General features: G+C 32.1%; 1 protein-coding gene and 1 long non-coding RNA gene across 2 annotated transcripts in view; both read left to right on the forward strand.

Moving 5' to 3' along the window:
* Positions 1–12,804, forward strand: part of LOC134722098 (ran-binding protein 9-like) — a 33,795-nt gene extending 20,991 nt beyond the window's left edge. Inside the window, exons 5-11 of the mRNA XM_063585572.1 lie at positions 260–361; positions 917–999; positions 2,451–2,563; positions 3,608–4,171; positions 8,853–9,004; positions 10,160–10,271; positions 11,232–12,804. Coding sequence (XP_063441642.1) covers positions 260–361; positions 917–999; positions 2,451–2,563; positions 3,608–4,171; positions 8,853–9,004; positions 10,160–10,271; positions 11,232–11,362 — 1,257 coding nt within the window. The 3' untranslated portion in view covers positions 11,363–12,804. The remainder of the gene's footprint in view (positions 1–259; positions 362–916; positions 1,000–2,450; positions 2,564–3,607; positions 4,172–8,852; positions 9,005–10,159; positions 10,272–11,231) is intronic.
* Positions 6,100–6,638, forward strand: LOC134722099 (uncharacterized). Its single transcript, XR_010107965.1, has 3 exons — positions 6,100–6,190; positions 6,385–6,514; positions 6,580–6,638. It is a non-coding gene; the product is annotated as an uncharacterized LOC134722099 (long non-coding RNA).
* Positions 12,805–16,833: the final 4,029 nt, after the last annotated feature.

The raw sequence follows: 16,833 nt of genomic DNA on the forward strand, positions 1-16,833 counted from the left end.
GCCTCCTACAATAAGCAAACCCAAATTGGATATCAGAGTATAAAAGACCTACACATAACAAAATTTAAACCAACTCAAACTGCAAAAACTATCAGCCTGATTATTGTACAAAGCAACAAAAGCAAAACAAATATGACTTACCCAATCAAATAACAAAATCCACTAAATTATAGGCACATTCATATAAAATGGCGCCTATATTGAGATTTAAGTTAATGATACAATATTTAATTTGATTTGTATTATTTACTTTTTTTAGCTGTCACTATACCCTACAGTAGGACTACAGACACCAGGAGAGGTTGTAGAGGCAAACTTTGGACAGTTACCATTTATATTTGACATAGAAGATTATATGAAGGTACATAGAAACTTTAATAACTAGACTTTCTGAAGGTACACAGACATTTTATTTAAAAATTTATAAGCAGCAGTTGTCCCACCAATGAAAATCATCATATAAATGTTAGAGCTTTTGGTAAACAAATAAATTCCTATTTACTTCAGGCAGCAACTTGTAACAATAAGAGCATTCTGAATCTGTGTGATGTAAACATGTTAGGTTCTTAATTAAAAGATGCAGCAAACACAAATTTTAAAGTCTTTGATTTAACCCAGCTAACTTCAATATAATTAATTGTGGAAATGTATGATGATGACACTACAGAAATTAAAAATGAAAATACAGAAATGTTGTTGTTGCAAAAGGCAACTGTTTACTAATAAGTGAAATCATGAAAGTGAATATTTAAATGTCATTTTGCTACAAATAAAACAGTTAAAGTACAAACATTTCTTTGGAGAATTGAATCAGACTATTTGTTGAATTTTTAAGTTCATAGTTGTAAACTTCAAATTTTGTTCATTCATAATAATAAGTGTTAATTGATGGTTTTTTTTTTTTACTTTTCTCTAGGAATGGCACATGAAGACAAAACTGACCATAGAAAGGTTCCCAGTGAATGACAAAAAGGGGGAATGGCAGTCAGCATTACAAAGGTTAGTGTGTCATCATTTTCTCTGTCCAAGAATACTAGAGAATAATGTAGTACATATTTTATATCCTTATAAAAATTTTATATATGTATGTTCCGGACCATATGAGTATTTGGACCATACGCGTATGGTCATGACCATATGCGTATACTCATATGGTCTGACCATCCGACCGTACGCGTATGGTCCGACCATATGAGTATTATACTCGTTTGGTTATTAACGGGCCGGACCATATGAGTATTATACTCGTTTGGTTATTAACGGGTCGGACCATATGAGTATTTTGACCATATAGGTATTTTTTTTATTTAAAAAACAATGATGGTTACATGACATGTGCAGTATATTATTGTTATAATTCAAATACTACGTAAATATTAAACATTGATGCCATAGTTAGCTTTCATCTCTAATTACATTCTTGTATGTAGGCTTGGTGTGGCCATTCCGATATGTCTGGTGTTTTTAAAAAGCTAAGAATCTTAAATATCGTAACATGACTGCAATACACAAAATTCACAAAACTTTCCAGTGTCATCAAATCTTGTGTAACAGTTCAAGATTTTTTTTTTTTTTAAGTCACTCGTAATAAAAAAAAATTGGTAATGACCATCGGTATAAAATGTGTTCATCTTAGTTTTCGATTAGTATATAAAAATCAAATAAACTACGTGTAACATCTAATTTTTATTTAGCTATTTTTTATCATAATTTAATAATAAAATCATCTATATGATAGCGTCTTTTTAACGAACTGTAATACCGTATGAATAGTTTATAAGTTTAAAAAGTAAATTGTAATAGAGTGTTACAGAGTGGTAATTACCTTGACCATACGCGTATGGTCCGACCGTACACGTATGGTCGGACTATATGAGTATATACCCATATGGTCATGACCATACGCGTATGGTCCAAATACTCATATGGCGGGAACATATATACATATTTTATAGACAAGGAAAAATCGTAATCAGACATCTGTTTGATTTAACATGTGACTGACTTATCTAAGCTATGGAAAAAGTACTTTTAAAGCTTATAAGGACCTTATTAATTTTTTAAAATAGGATTTGGAATGATTGCCATAGAGAAAACTCTCCTCCAGAGATCAAATTAGCAAGTATAGGGCATTATAGTCCCTTTGAAAATGATCAAAATCCATACTGAATAGTAAGCTATAAAGAGTACTGAAATTACAAGTATAAAACAATTCAGATTAAAAAACTAGTGTCCTGATTTAGGTACATACCAAGAAGCAAATATGATATACAGCAATGAACGACAAGAATTTTATGTAATTTTGAATGTAATTTGAAAAAATTGTTCACATGAATTATAATTCTTGAAATCTCTGCAAAATTATGTACAATCTTCGTGTTAAACTAAATCACTGATCAACTCAAGATTAACTCAAATGGTACATTAAATTCATCTCTCTTTTATTTCAGAATTGTTTCCACATATCTAGTGCATTATGGGTATTGTGCTACAGCTGAAGCGTTTTCCAAATCTACAGGACAGTCGTTTGATGAAGATCTCGCCTCAGTTAAAAACAGACAAAGTGGGTCTTTCTTTATATAGTACACATGCCAATAATAAAGTACATAATTGAATGAAATGAAAAGAAAGAACACAAAAAAAAAACATTAGTTCATGTCTATATAAAAAAGAAGATGTGGAATGATTGCCAATTAGACAACTCTACATGCAGTAGATATAAAAAAGAAGATGTGGTATGTTTGGTAACATAAAATTGTTGAAAATATATACTTTTTCATCAGAATATTAATTGAATTATATCAAATGGGTAATGTTAAAGCTCATATTTCTGCACTAAGAAAGTTGTTATTAGAGTCTATTAAAACAAAAAGTAACTTTCAGATTTTTAAGAAAAATGTTAAGGGGAAAGATATACTGGATGGCTACTTCATTTAAAAATACCTCTTGACATTAAACAACCATCCATCATTTTCATAAATATTTATGTTGCTTATTTGGAAATTTTTTAAAAGGAGTTCAGGATATCATGATATACTGTGAATTCATGATTATTGTTTGGATACCAATTTAGTGGATTTTGTGGGTACAGGTGAACCATGAAATTAGATGGTCATTTAATGACAATTTTTCTGTAGGCTTGTATGCAGACTTTGGCGTAACCACGAAATTTAATATCCACAAAAGTGCAAGTTTCCCTTATTTATGGAAATTGATACTAACGAAAATAAATGAATCCACAGTAGTCATATATTATCAGTGCTTTATGCATGGTTGAGTAAATTAAGAAATATTCCTTATGACACACAATCTCAACCCATTAAAAAATACACACAAAAATAAACCAATATATTTTTGTATATTCTATAACACAAGTGAAGAAACATATATAAAGTACTAGGAATAAAAAAAGGCATTGAATGTCTATTAAATATACCATCTATTAGGTATCTTTCAATTTCAAATCTTTACTGTCAAAATAAAATACTCAGTTACAAACAGAAGCAGTTGTTTTCAGAGCTTTGCTGTTTCTTTCTTTCTCTGTAGTTTTATGAAAATTTTCAAGTAGTAAATGAATTTTTGCTCTATATTTATAAATGAATTACAGGAATACAGAAATTAGTGCTAGCTGGAAGAATGGGTGAAGCTATAGAGACAGCACAAGAACTATATCCGGGATTATTAGAACACAATCTTAATTTATTATTCATGTTAAAATGTAGACAATTTATTGAAATGGTGAACGGTACAGACAGTGAAGTACGTGGCCCGGCCATTAGGAGCCCAAAATCACAGGGAAGTAATCGTTCAAGTCCGAATATGAGTCCGGTACATCACAGCTTAAATTCTGCCAGAAACACTCCAGTTGGATCTCGGGGCAGTAGTCCTAATAGACCCATTGGGGTCAAAGGTTACTGTTCAGGGTCAACAAGTCAAAGTTCACAAATAAATAATCAGAACAGTAATTGTGATCTCAAACCAATAAATGAGGAAGAAATGAACGCAGCTAACATAGCCATGAATGGCAAAGACAGACCGGTGATTGAAAGTGACGATGTAGATATGTGTGACAATGTTATAGATGATGCAAAACATGTGACTAACGGTACCTCCCAATGTGTTAACGGATTTAGTAAAAATGGCGAAGTTTGTAATAATTCAGAAGATATGGGTAGGTTTGCTATATAATACATCTAAAGGGGAGGGTCATGATTTGTAATAATTCAGAAGATATGGGTAGGTTTGTTATATAATACATCTAAAGGGGAGGGGCATGATTTGTAATAATTCAGAAGATATGGGTAGGTTTGTTATATAATACATGTAAAGGGGAGGGGCATGATTTGTAATAATTCAGAAGATATGGGTAGGTTTGTTATATAATACATCTAAAGGGGAGGGGCATGATTTGTAATAATTCAGAAGATATGGGTAGGTTTGCTATATAATACATGTAAAGGAGAGGGGCATGATTTGTAATAATTCAGAAGATATGGGTAGGTTTGTTATATAATACATGTAAAGGAGAGGGGCATGATTTGTAATAATTCAGAAGATATGGGTAGGTTTGTTATATAATACATCTAAAGGGGAGGGGCATGATTTGTAATAATTCAGAAGATATGGGTAGGTTTGCTATATAATACATGTAAAGGAGAGGGGCATGATTTGTAATAATTCAGAAGATATGGGTAGGTTTGTTATATAATACATGTAAAGGGGAGGGGCATGATTTGTAATAATTCAGAAGATATGGGTAGGTTTGTTATATAATACATCTAAAGGGGAGGGGCATGAATTGTAATAATTCAGAAGATATGGGTCGGTTTGTTATATAATACATCTAAAGGGGAGGGGCATGATTTGTAATAATTCAGAAGATATGGGTAGGTTTGTTATATAATACATGTAAAGGGGAGGGGCATGATTTGTAATAATTCAGAAGATATGGGTAGGTTTGTTATATAATACATCTAAAGGGGAGGGGCATGAATTGTAATAATTCAGAAGATATGGGTAGGTTTGTTATATAATACATCTAAAGGGGAGGGGCATGATTTGTAATAATTCAGAAGATATGGGTAGGTTTGTTATATAATACATGTAAAGGGGAGGGGCATGATTTGTAATAATTCAGAAGATATGGGTAGGTTTGTTATATAATACATCTAAAGGGGAGGGGCATGAATTGTAATAATTCAGAAGATATGGGTAGGTTTGTTATATAATACATCTAAAGGGGAGGGGCATGATTTGTAATAATTAAGAAGATATGGGTAGGTTTGCTATATAAAACATCTAAAGGAGAGGGTCATGATTTGTAATAATTCAGAAGATATGGGTAGGTTTGTTATATAATACATCTAAAGGGGAGGGGCATGATTTGTAATAATTAAGAAGATATGGGTAGGTTTGCTATATAAAACATCTAAAGGAGAGGGGCATGATTTGTAATAATTCAGAAGATATGGGTAGGTTTGCTATATAAAACATCTAAAGGAGAGGGGCATGATTTGTAATAATTCAGAAGATATGGGTAGGTTTGCTATATAATACATCTAAAGGGGAGGGGCATGATTTGTAATAATTCAGAAGATATGGGTAGGTTTGCTGTATAATACATCTAAAGGAGAGGGTCATGATTTGTAATAATTCAGAAGATATGGGAAGGTTTGTTATATAATACATCTAAAGGGGAGGGGCATGAATTGTAATAATTCAGAAGATATGGGTAGGTTTGTTATATAATACATCTAAAGGGGAGGGGCATGATTTGTAATAATTCAGAAGATATGGGTAGGTTTGTTATATAATACATGTAAAGGAGAGGGGCATGATTTGTAATAATTCAGAAGATATGGGTAGGTTTGCTGTATAATACATCTTAAGGGGAGGGGCATGAATTGTAATAATTCAGAAGATATGGGTAGGTTTGCTATATAATACATGTAAAGGAGAGGGGCATGATTTGTAATAATTCAGAAGATATGGGTAGGTTTGCTATATAATACATGTAAAGGAGAGGGGCATGATTTGTAATAATTCAGAAGATATGGGTAGGTTTGTTATATAATACATGTAAAGGGGAGGGGCATGATTTGTAATAATTCAGAAGATATGGGTAGGTTTGCTATATAATACATGTAAAGGAGAGGGGCATGATTTGTAATAATTCAGAAGATATGGGTAGGTTTGCTGTATAATACATCTAAAGGAGGGGTCATGATTTGTAATAATTCAGAAGATATGGGTAGGTTTGTTATATAATACATGTAAAGGAGAGGGGCATGATTTGTAATAATTCAGAAGATATGGGTAGGTTTGCTGTATAATACATCTTAAGGGGAGGGGCATGAATTGTAATAATTCAGAAGATATGGGTAGGTTTGCTATATAATACATGTAAAGGAGAGGGGCATGATTTGTAATAATTCAGAAGATATGGGTAGGTTTGCTATATAATACATGTAAAGGAGAGGGGCATGATTTGTAATAATTCAGAAGATATGGGTAGGTTTGTTATATAATACATCTAAAGGGGAGGGGCATGATTTGTAATAATTCAGAAGATATGGGTAGGTTTGCTATATAATACATGTAAAGGAGAGGGGCATGATTTGTAATAATTCAGAAGATATGGATAGGTTTGCTGTATAATACATCTAAAGGAGGGGTCATGATTTGTAATAATTCAGAAGATATGGGTAGGTTTGCTGTATAATACATCTTAAGGGGAGGGGCATGAATTGTAATAATTCAGAAGATATGGGTAGGTTTGCTGTATAATACATCTAAAGGAGGGGTCATGATTTGTAATAATTCAGAAGATATGGGTAGGTTTGCTGTATAATACATCTAAAGGAGGGGTCATGATTTGTAATAATTCAGAAGATATGGGTAGGTTTGTTATATAATACATCTAAAGGAGAGGGTCATGATTTGTAATAATTCAGAAGATATGGGTAGGTTTGCTGTATAATACATCTAAAGGAGGGGTCATGATTTGTAATAATTCAGAAGATATGGGTAGGTTTGCTGTATAATACATCTAAAGGAGGGGTCATGATTTGTAATAATTCAGAAGATATGGGTAGGTTTGTTATATAATACATCTAAAGGAGGGGTCATGATTTGTAATAATTCAGAAGATATGGGTAGGTTTGTTATATAATACATGTAAAGGAGAGGGGCATGATTTGTAATAATTCAGAAGATATGGGTAGGTTTGCTGTATAATACATCTAAAGGAGGGGTCATGATTTGTAATAATTCAGAAGATATGGGTAGGTTTGTTATATAATACATCTAAAGGAGGGGTCATGATTTGTAATAATTCAGAAGATATGGGTAGGTTTGCTGTATAATACATCTAAAGGAGAGGGGCATGATTTGTAATAATTCAGAAGATATGGGTAGGTTTGCTATATAATACATGTAAAGGAGAGGGGCATGATTTGTAATAATTCAGAAGATATGGGTAGGTTTGTTATATAATACATCTAAAGGGGAGGGGCCATGATTTGTAATAATTCAGAAGATATGGGTAGGTTTGTTATATAATACATCTAAAGGGGAGGGGCCATGATTTGTAATAATTCAGAAGATATGGGTAGGTTTGCTATATAATACATCTAAAGGGGAGGGGCCATGATTTGTAATAATTCAGAAGATATGGGTAGGTTTGTTATATAATACATCTAAAGGGGAGGGGCCATGATTTGTAATAATTCAGAAGATATGGGTAGGTTTGCTATATAATACATCTTAAGGAGAGGGCCATGATTTGTAATAATTCAGAAGATATGGGTAGGTTTGCTATATAATACATCTAAAGGAGAGGGTCATGATTTGTAATAATTCAGAAGATATGGGTAGGTTTGTTATATAATACATCTAAAGGAGAGGGGCATGATTTGTAATAGTTCAGAAGATATGGGTAGGTTTGCTATATAATACATGTAAAGGAGAGGGGCATGATTTGTAATAATTCAGAAGATATGGGTAGGTTTGCTATATAATACATCTAAAGGAGAGGGGCATGATTTGTAATAATTCAGAAGATATGGGTAGGTTTGTTATATAATACATCTTAAGGAGAGGGGCATGATTTAGCCTATTTAATTTGAAAATGGTAGTACAATAAATTTATCGTATAAACATTCTTCAAGTGCTTGCAAGAATGTAAGTCTGTCAGTCTGTCAGCTATCATTATTTATATTTTTATTTGATCTTGCTTATATGTATAAGCCTTCAATTGCACTTGAGGAAAAACTTCCAATAATAGCCATATTTAATGTCTTTTGTTTAGGATTCAGTTATGAAGAACATTTTTACCAAACAAATATAGAATCTGTTACTCAATCGAGTTTGAATAATTTTGAAAATGTTCATTGATTAAAATATTTTGGGATGTCTTGAGTCAAATAATAATTTAGTTATGCCCCCTTCTTACAGCATATTTTGGTATCATGAACAGTGTTCCAGCTTGAATCCCAAGTCAGAAGGGTGTTAGTTGTGTGAAAGTGCACTTTAATTATAATTTAATATAAATTAAGTATTAAGATATGATTTTAAAAAAGAGGTGTAAGACATGTGTCAGTAAGACATGTGTCAATAAGACACCAATCTGACAACTAGAAATAACAAACATCATTTATTTGCTTAATCACATTTCAACATGGTTTCTTTTCTGTTTATATTTCATAAATGTTGATCAACTGACTTCTACCATTGCATTTGAGTAAAAGTGATCAGAAGAGGTCAAAATCTTGATCTGGAAAAAAAAAAAATTCTCTTTAATATCAGTCAAATAAAATTAAAGTAGCTGAAATAGTTTTTTTGTTTTTTTCCAGATATAGATCACCACTCAGGGAAACGTCATCTATGTGGTGGCAGTCAGGGAGCCATAGAAAAGATGTTGGTATTTGGTAGGGAACTTAAAGCCATGCACAACCAACTAAAGGCACAGTATGGTCATAATGATCCCAATGAAAAAATGTTACAAGTAAGATAACCATGGCTGGTATAAGTGTAAAATCTAGAACATTATATATACACCTGTGACCCTACTACTGGCTATTGGCAAGGCAGATACCATAGGATCTGTGATCCCAATTACCACCTAAATATAAATATATTTGGTAAATGTCTATGATAAATTTTGGTAATCATGTACAGCAAATTAAGATATGTGTTACCTATAGCATTTGCAGTATTGATAGCTGGTCATAGGGCTGGATAAAGTTGCATCATAAGGCCTTCAATTTTAGCTCTGTGATCTTTTATGTCCATTGTCCTTAAATTTTTCATTTAAAAATCTTCTATAAAAGCTAGATTAAAAATGTAAATTAAAAAATTGCCAAAATGATCAGAAAAGAGTACCTACAGTATGTGCATATAAAAGTCCTAATTTGTAATTGGTGATGTTTTCAGGCACAGGATTAAGATATTCAGTGATTTAGATAGGTGACCAGTCACCTGCAATTTTTTGTATAGACCATGTTTACCAATTATAATACACCTTATCGCTATTTGTCCGCCATTACTAGATATCACACAGGTTCCCGTAAAATTTTGACGTCACAATACAAAATATCTGACGCCACAATGAAAAAGTGATTGTTGTATGCCTCAAAAGTTCAAGCGCCCGGGTCAGCCGAGATTAGTGATAAGGTGTATTGTGAAAGGGTTCCAAGACAAAAAGTGTTAGGTGTATTGTTGATTTTTAAGTGTACATATTTATGTAGCAGGGTTAATCTGACCTTTTGAAGGCCGTACTTTAACCTAAAATGGTTTACTTTTTAAATTGTTATTTGGATGGAGAGTTGTCTCATTGGCACTCACACCACATCTTCGTATATCTATTTACCTCAATTCAGTGGTTCATTGATCAACATTAAGTTTTTTGGGATAATGCCAGTTTTGCAGATGCTTTATAAGCTTTCAAAGTGAGGGTCATCAGATGATATAATTAGGTCATTTATATTTTATAAATAAGATGATTTAAAGATGTTCATATTTGTCTGGCATGACTCATTTGACCTTGACCACATTTTCATTCACAAGACCATAAAAGGAAAGGTTCCTTATCCGTTCATCATGTCACTGTACCAATCCAGAACAAGCATACACAGAAATTAATTGTGTATATATATTTCAGGATGCTTTTAGTTTAGTAGCCTATTCTGATCCCTGGAGTAGTCCTATGGGATACCAGTTGGATCCAGTGCAAAGAGAAAAAGTGTGTGCTTCACTCAATAGTTCTATATTAGGTAAGATATGTGCCACCCACTAATTTATTATGTACTGTGGATTCATTAATATATTTTGTTGGGTACCTATTTTTGTAGATTTCACAAATTAAAATTTTCAATGCATGACAAATTTTCTAAAGGGATGTATACAGTCTTTGCCAAAACCATGAAATTAAATATCCACAGACATGCAAGTTTAACTCAAACCACAAAAAAGTGGTACCCACAAAAATAAATAAATTCACAGTATATTGATCCCTATGATTTGGAGCTTATCAATGTCAGTTTGTCAGTCCATTAATATATAAAATACATTGGTAACATTTTTCACAGGTGCTACTCAATAGAATGACTCCATATTTGTTCAGTAGTTTGGCAATGATGAGTTATATCATGTTTCTCTTTTGACAATACTTCAGAAATCAGCACACAACAAAATGCTTGTCATTAAGCAAGGTTTTTTTTAGTATTGTGAAATTCTTTGAAATTTGATGATTTTAAAGTATGGTATATCAGAGTTCCATGAATAATTTGAAAAGTAATGTTAAACTTAATCTCCAGCTAAGAATGATCTCATTGCACAAGTATTTAAACTGCCTTCAAAAGATCCAAGACACTTGTTATTCGTACACTAGGCAACGTTTGATGAATTTTCTGTTTTCTGTTTTCACACTGACTTTACTTTTTCTCAAATGTGGTGAGATTTATGCACATTGCTTATTACCACTAAATACAGATCAAATTATAATTTGAGTGACGGTCATTTTAATCTTCCTTAGTACATTGCTGATTACCACTAAATACAGATCTAATTCTAATTTGGGTGACGGTCACTTTAATTTTCCTTAGATATGTTTCTATTTTAGAAATGGAAAAAGTGCAGAATTTACTGTATAATTGCAAGCAAGGGCATCTTTGTTCCATCGACATATCTTCTTTTATCTCTGAAACACTTTAACCTTTCTTAATATTTTTCAGAATCATATGGTTTGCCAAAACAGCCTCCTTTAGAATTAGTGATTGCTCAATCAACAGAATGCATGAAACTGATGTCAAAAGCAGCAATTGGGTCATGTGCATTCGCCAGTGTGGCAGACTATCTACGTTGACCAACACAGTGCCTTTAACAAAAATTGTGATAAATCACGGCCAAAATCACTACTTCCTACAGTGGATCAGTAAATCATCATGTTAACCCAGTTTGAAGTATTGTTTGTCAGTAATGATATATATAAATTAATGCTATATAAAATCGTAGAAAACTTTGTGATGCTTGCTTGAGATACATTGTACAAAGAAAGGAATAGAATCGGCTGATTAAAAGTAACATGTATTACATGAACTGGAACATGTGTATGTAGTATTGATTTTGTCCTGTACGAACCAACAACATTGAACAAACCAAAGCTTCAAATATGCAGGCAGAACATTATTTATAAAGTTGTGATATAGAGTGAAAGTTTTATCATTCAGCCTCATGTTCACTTAGTCATACTTTAGAAACATTGTCAGTCTTAGAAGATATAATAGATTTAGCATTCCTGTTAGGATTTTATCAAATTTAAACAACCAACCATATTTTGTATTCTATTAACCAATGCATCTTGTTTTGTGCCAATTTAATCTGATTCATAATTTCATTCATTCGAAAATATCCTTTATGAGTTTGTCAACTTGCAAATGTATCTTCATTTTAGAGGATATTTGATAGAAAATATTGATAAAGGAATTAACCAAAAGCATTTACATGTTGAAAACATGTGCTGCATTCAAAATAATGAAAAATCTATGAAATCTTCTTTGATGAAATGTTGTTCCTGGTTTAATTAGATAAATGCTATGGTTTCTTATGCCATTATTTACAGTTGTATTATTAATGCTATAATGGTGAAAGGTATTTGAAAAGGCATGCTCTGTAGATTATTATTCAAAGTGCCAATTTAACGTTGATATTTACACCATATCATGTGACAGTACTATGTGTATAGTCATGTGACAGTCCTATTTAACAATGATTTATACAATGTGTGAACAATTTTATGTAACCTGTTACAATTATCACAAATGCTGCATAAAAGTTTTGTTAAAAGCAAATAAGAATATGTGAAAGTGTGTAAACATTACATCCATTTTTCAATTTACACCATTAATGAAGAATGATTGGGTTATGCCCCTTGGTATTATAAATTCAAATAATATATGATGTGAAAATGATTATGTAACCTGTGACAATTATCACAAATGCTGCATAAAAGTCTTGTGAAAACAAATAAGAATATGTGTATAGAAGTTACAAACATTCTTCAATTCACATCATCGATGAAGAATGACTGGGTTATGTCCCTTGACATTATAAATGCAAATAATATATGAAGAGAAAACAGTTGTTGCCCATGTGGTCATCATGTTGTATATGTTGACTTTGTTGATGAAGTGAAATATTTTATATTATTATTTATGAAAAAATACAAATATTTGGACATTTTTAATATATAATGTCTAAAGAATTGTGTGATATACAAAAAAATAAATAAATAGATGGAAAATTGGAGTATTATTTTTATTGACAAAATGTTGGTGTTAGTGCTGTCATGTTGTCCACATTACAATATAAAAATGAGGAGATGTGGAATGATAGCAAATGAGAAAACTATCCACCAGAGTTCAAATTAATTGGATGTAAGCAGTTACATGAATCTGTACAGCCTTCAATGATTTATAAAATTCAATACTGTATAGTCAGCTATGAAAGGCCTCAACAAGAAAATGTGAAACAATTCAAAGAGAACACCAGCAAAACAATTTACGAAAATACAATATGAACAAACCACAACCATTGCACTACAGGTTCCTAACTTGGGACATGCACTTACAAAGTGTGGCTGGGTTAAACATGATTGGGAGTGCTCAACCCTCCCTCAACTGGGAGAGTGGTGCAACAGCACAACATCAGATCAAATGTTAAAATCTGTTGAAATTGGCATAACTCAAAATATTGGTACAAGGAACCAAAACAAATAAATTAAAAACAAATACATAAAGCATAAAAATCAGAGTTCTTGCAGTAATTGAAAGCTAGTTTTAAGCCTATAACAACTAATAAATAAATCTGTTCTCCCAGACTAATAAAAGTATCAATTAGTATACAGCCAGAGGATTTATTGTAAAGACGTCATAAAAAGTTTAAGAAAGACTTGGCTTTTGCAAGTTGGCCTTTGACCTCATTTTCAGGGTTCATTGGTCAATATTTAGTTTGTTTCTAAGATACTATAAGCAATAGGTCAACAATATTTAATAAAATTGATAATTTAATAAAATTGATAATGGAAATGGTGAATAAGTCAAAGAGACAAAATTCCAACTAAAGGGCAGATAACAGCTGCCGGCCACCAATGGGCCTTCAATATAGCAAGAGAATCCCACAACCAGAGGTGGCATAGATTGACTGCAGTGTACATGTCTGTATGGCATGATTTATCTGACCTTGACCTTATTTTCATTTTTCATCGGTCTATGTTTTGTTTCCGGGGTTGTATTGAATGATTGTAAATTGAACATGCATTTCTTGTTTGGTTTATCTGACCTTTACCTCATTGTCTGAGATCATGTTAAGTTTGTGTGATACTTGTAGTAAAGCTTTATATTTAGGACTATCAACATAAAATCAATGGTCAACAAAGAAGGCAAGACATTTCAGAATTTGCACTCTTGTAATTAAATGCAATGAAATCATACATATTAGTACTGTAAACATTTATGTTTTTGTATATGAACAAAATAGCATGTCTCCTGTTTTCAAATTTTTGCAATTTTGCTATTATTGCTTTTTGAAAATGTTATAATACACAGGCCTACAGAAGGGGTTATAAACATTATTTTGAATGAGATCACATACATCCACAGTTTAATCTGAACCAGTATGAAAATGAAAAGCAAAAAAAAACTCTAAACAACTAGAATAATGGAGATCATATATAATCACTTAGTAAACAGGTAAAAACTGGCACTGCAAACTGAAGCTCCCAACACTGAACATAATTGAGAGAAAAACACTTGTTCAAACAATCAAAGTACTAGTACTAATTGAGGAACACAGTATCTGTATTTCAATTAGATGAAATCAAAATTAGTGAAGATATATTAACCCTGCTGAATTCTATATATGCCTATTCCAAGTCTGGAGCTTGTTATTTAGTGGTTCTATTCCAAGTCTGGAGCCTGTTATTCAGTGCTTGAATTCTATATGTGCCTATTCCAAATCTGGAGCTTGTTATTTAGTGGTTCTTTTCCAAGTCTGGAGCCTGTTATTCAGTAGTTCTATTCCAAGTCTAGAGCCTGTTATCCAGTGGTTCTACTCCAAGTCTGGAGCCTGTTATTCAGTGGTTCTATTCCAAGTCTGGGGCCTGTTATTCAGCTGTTCTATTCCAAGTCTGGAGCCTGTTATTCAGTGGTTCTATTCCAAGTCTGGAGCCTTTTATTCAGTGGTTCTATTCCAAGTCTGGAGCCTGTTATTCAGTGGTTCTATTCCAAGTCTGGAGCCTTTTATTCAGTGGTTCTATTCCAAGTCTGGAGCCTGTTATTCCGTGGTTTAATTCTATATGTGCCTATTCCAAGTCTGGAGCCTGTTATTCAGTGCTTGAATTCTTTATGTGCCTATTCCAAGTCTGGAGCCTGTTATTCAGTGGTTCTATTCCAAGTCTGCAGCCTGTTATTCAGTGCTTGAATTCTATATGTGCCTATTCCAAGTCTGGAGCCTGTTATTCAGTGGTTGAATTCTATATGTGCCTATTCCAAGTTTGCAGCCTGTTATTCAGTGGTTGTCATTTGTTTTGTTCATAAAAGCAGAGAGTTATTTTTCTCCTTTGAATTGGTTTACATTTGTCATTTAGCAGCTTTTTAAAGCTGATAATAATAGGTAGTATTGGTTGTGCTCATTGTTGAAAGCTGTACAGTGGCCTATAGTTAACTTTTAAGTCATTTGGCCTCTAGTGGATAGATTATTTATCTTCAATAATATCTGAACTGTGACTCAAAATATTCCTTGCAGTAAAAATCAAATTCTCTGATGAATTAAAAAGCAAATGAATTTTAAATGTTTACAACATTTTTTTAATTATCAGTTCAATATAAATACAATTACAACAATTACATTGATATAACATCAATTGAAAATTAAATTATTCTGTTTTAATTATATAATAATCATTATTACATTCTACATTTAACAGACTGTTATTTGAACTTGGAATTATTTTTATTTATGGAATTTGCATAATTTCTTTTGCTTGAAATCCCATGTTATATTCTGTACTTTAATGTTCTGTGCTTCGCACAACACTTTCTATTACAAAGAAGATAGCACATTTTGAATAGAATGTTCTGGGCTGCACACAACACTATCTATATTAAATAGTGTGTATGGAAAGTGTTATGAACAGCTCAGAACATCATAATACCAAATAAACATGAAATTTATTAAAAAAGAATAAAAAAATAAAGTTATGCAAATTTCATAATTAACAAGAATGTGTCCACAGTACACGGATGCCCCACTCACACTATCATTTTCTATGTTTAGTGGACCGTGAAATTGGAATAAATTCTCTAATTTGGCATTAAAATTAGAATGATCTTATCAAAGGGAACATGCATACTTAGTTTCAAGTTGATTGGACTTCAACTTCATTAAAAACTACCTTGACCAAAAACTTTAACCTGAAGCGGGACAGACGGACGAACAGACGGACGGACGCACAGACCAGAAAACACAATGCCCCTCTACTATCGTAGGTGGGGCATAAAAATAATTCCAAGTTCAAATAATAGCCTGTTAGTTGTAGTTCTTAAAAAGAAATGGTAATAAAAATAATATATCGCTTTTCTGATTTTTAAAGCATTTTTTTTACAAAAATATCTTGAAAAAGTAGAAATGGTTTCAATTTAACGAATTGATATTCTTGGAAGTAAGCCTAATAAGAAATTTGGAATTTGTATTTAGTTACCTTACAAGTATGTCTGTACTTCATGTACATATTGTACTTTTTGAGAAAATAGTTGTCAAAACCAAAGTTCCAACTAGAAAGAAATTACAAAAAAGAAGATAAGCATATATGAATATAGTACTTTTTCAAAGAGTGTTGGAAAAATTCCAAAAATTTCTTTGGACAAGAGGTCTGAGACCACAATTATCTTGTAGTGCAGTTCTGTTAGAAGATAAATGAAAATTAAAAAAATCCCTCATGCGCTTTCTCAGTGAAATTTTTACAGTGTGTTGTACTACTTTTGGGACAAATTATATCAAAATTATAGAAAACTTCACAAGCTCTAACTCAAAATATGAACAATTTTATGATTAGGGTGTCTTGAAATCTTTTGACAGCTTCTGTGGTGCTAATTTTTAATCTTTTTCAGCTGGACCAAATCACTACTTTCCTTTAAAATTCTGGACCTAAATTTTTTTACAGTGTAATTTTACCCCCTTCTTGCAATTTGAGGCATTAAACATTGAGACAAAAATTTGGCAGGGGTATAAAAATTAATGGCAAGTAACCCACTGTCAACACTAGGGACTATATTCAAG

This window comes from Mytilus trossulus, chromosome 6 (genome assembly GCF_036588685.1).
Source record: "Mytilus trossulus isolate FHL-02 chromosome 6, PNRI_Mtr1.1.1.hap1, whole genome shotgun sequence".
NCBI lineage: Eukaryota > Metazoa > Mollusca > Bivalvia > Mytilida > Mytilidae > Mytilus > Mytilus trossulus.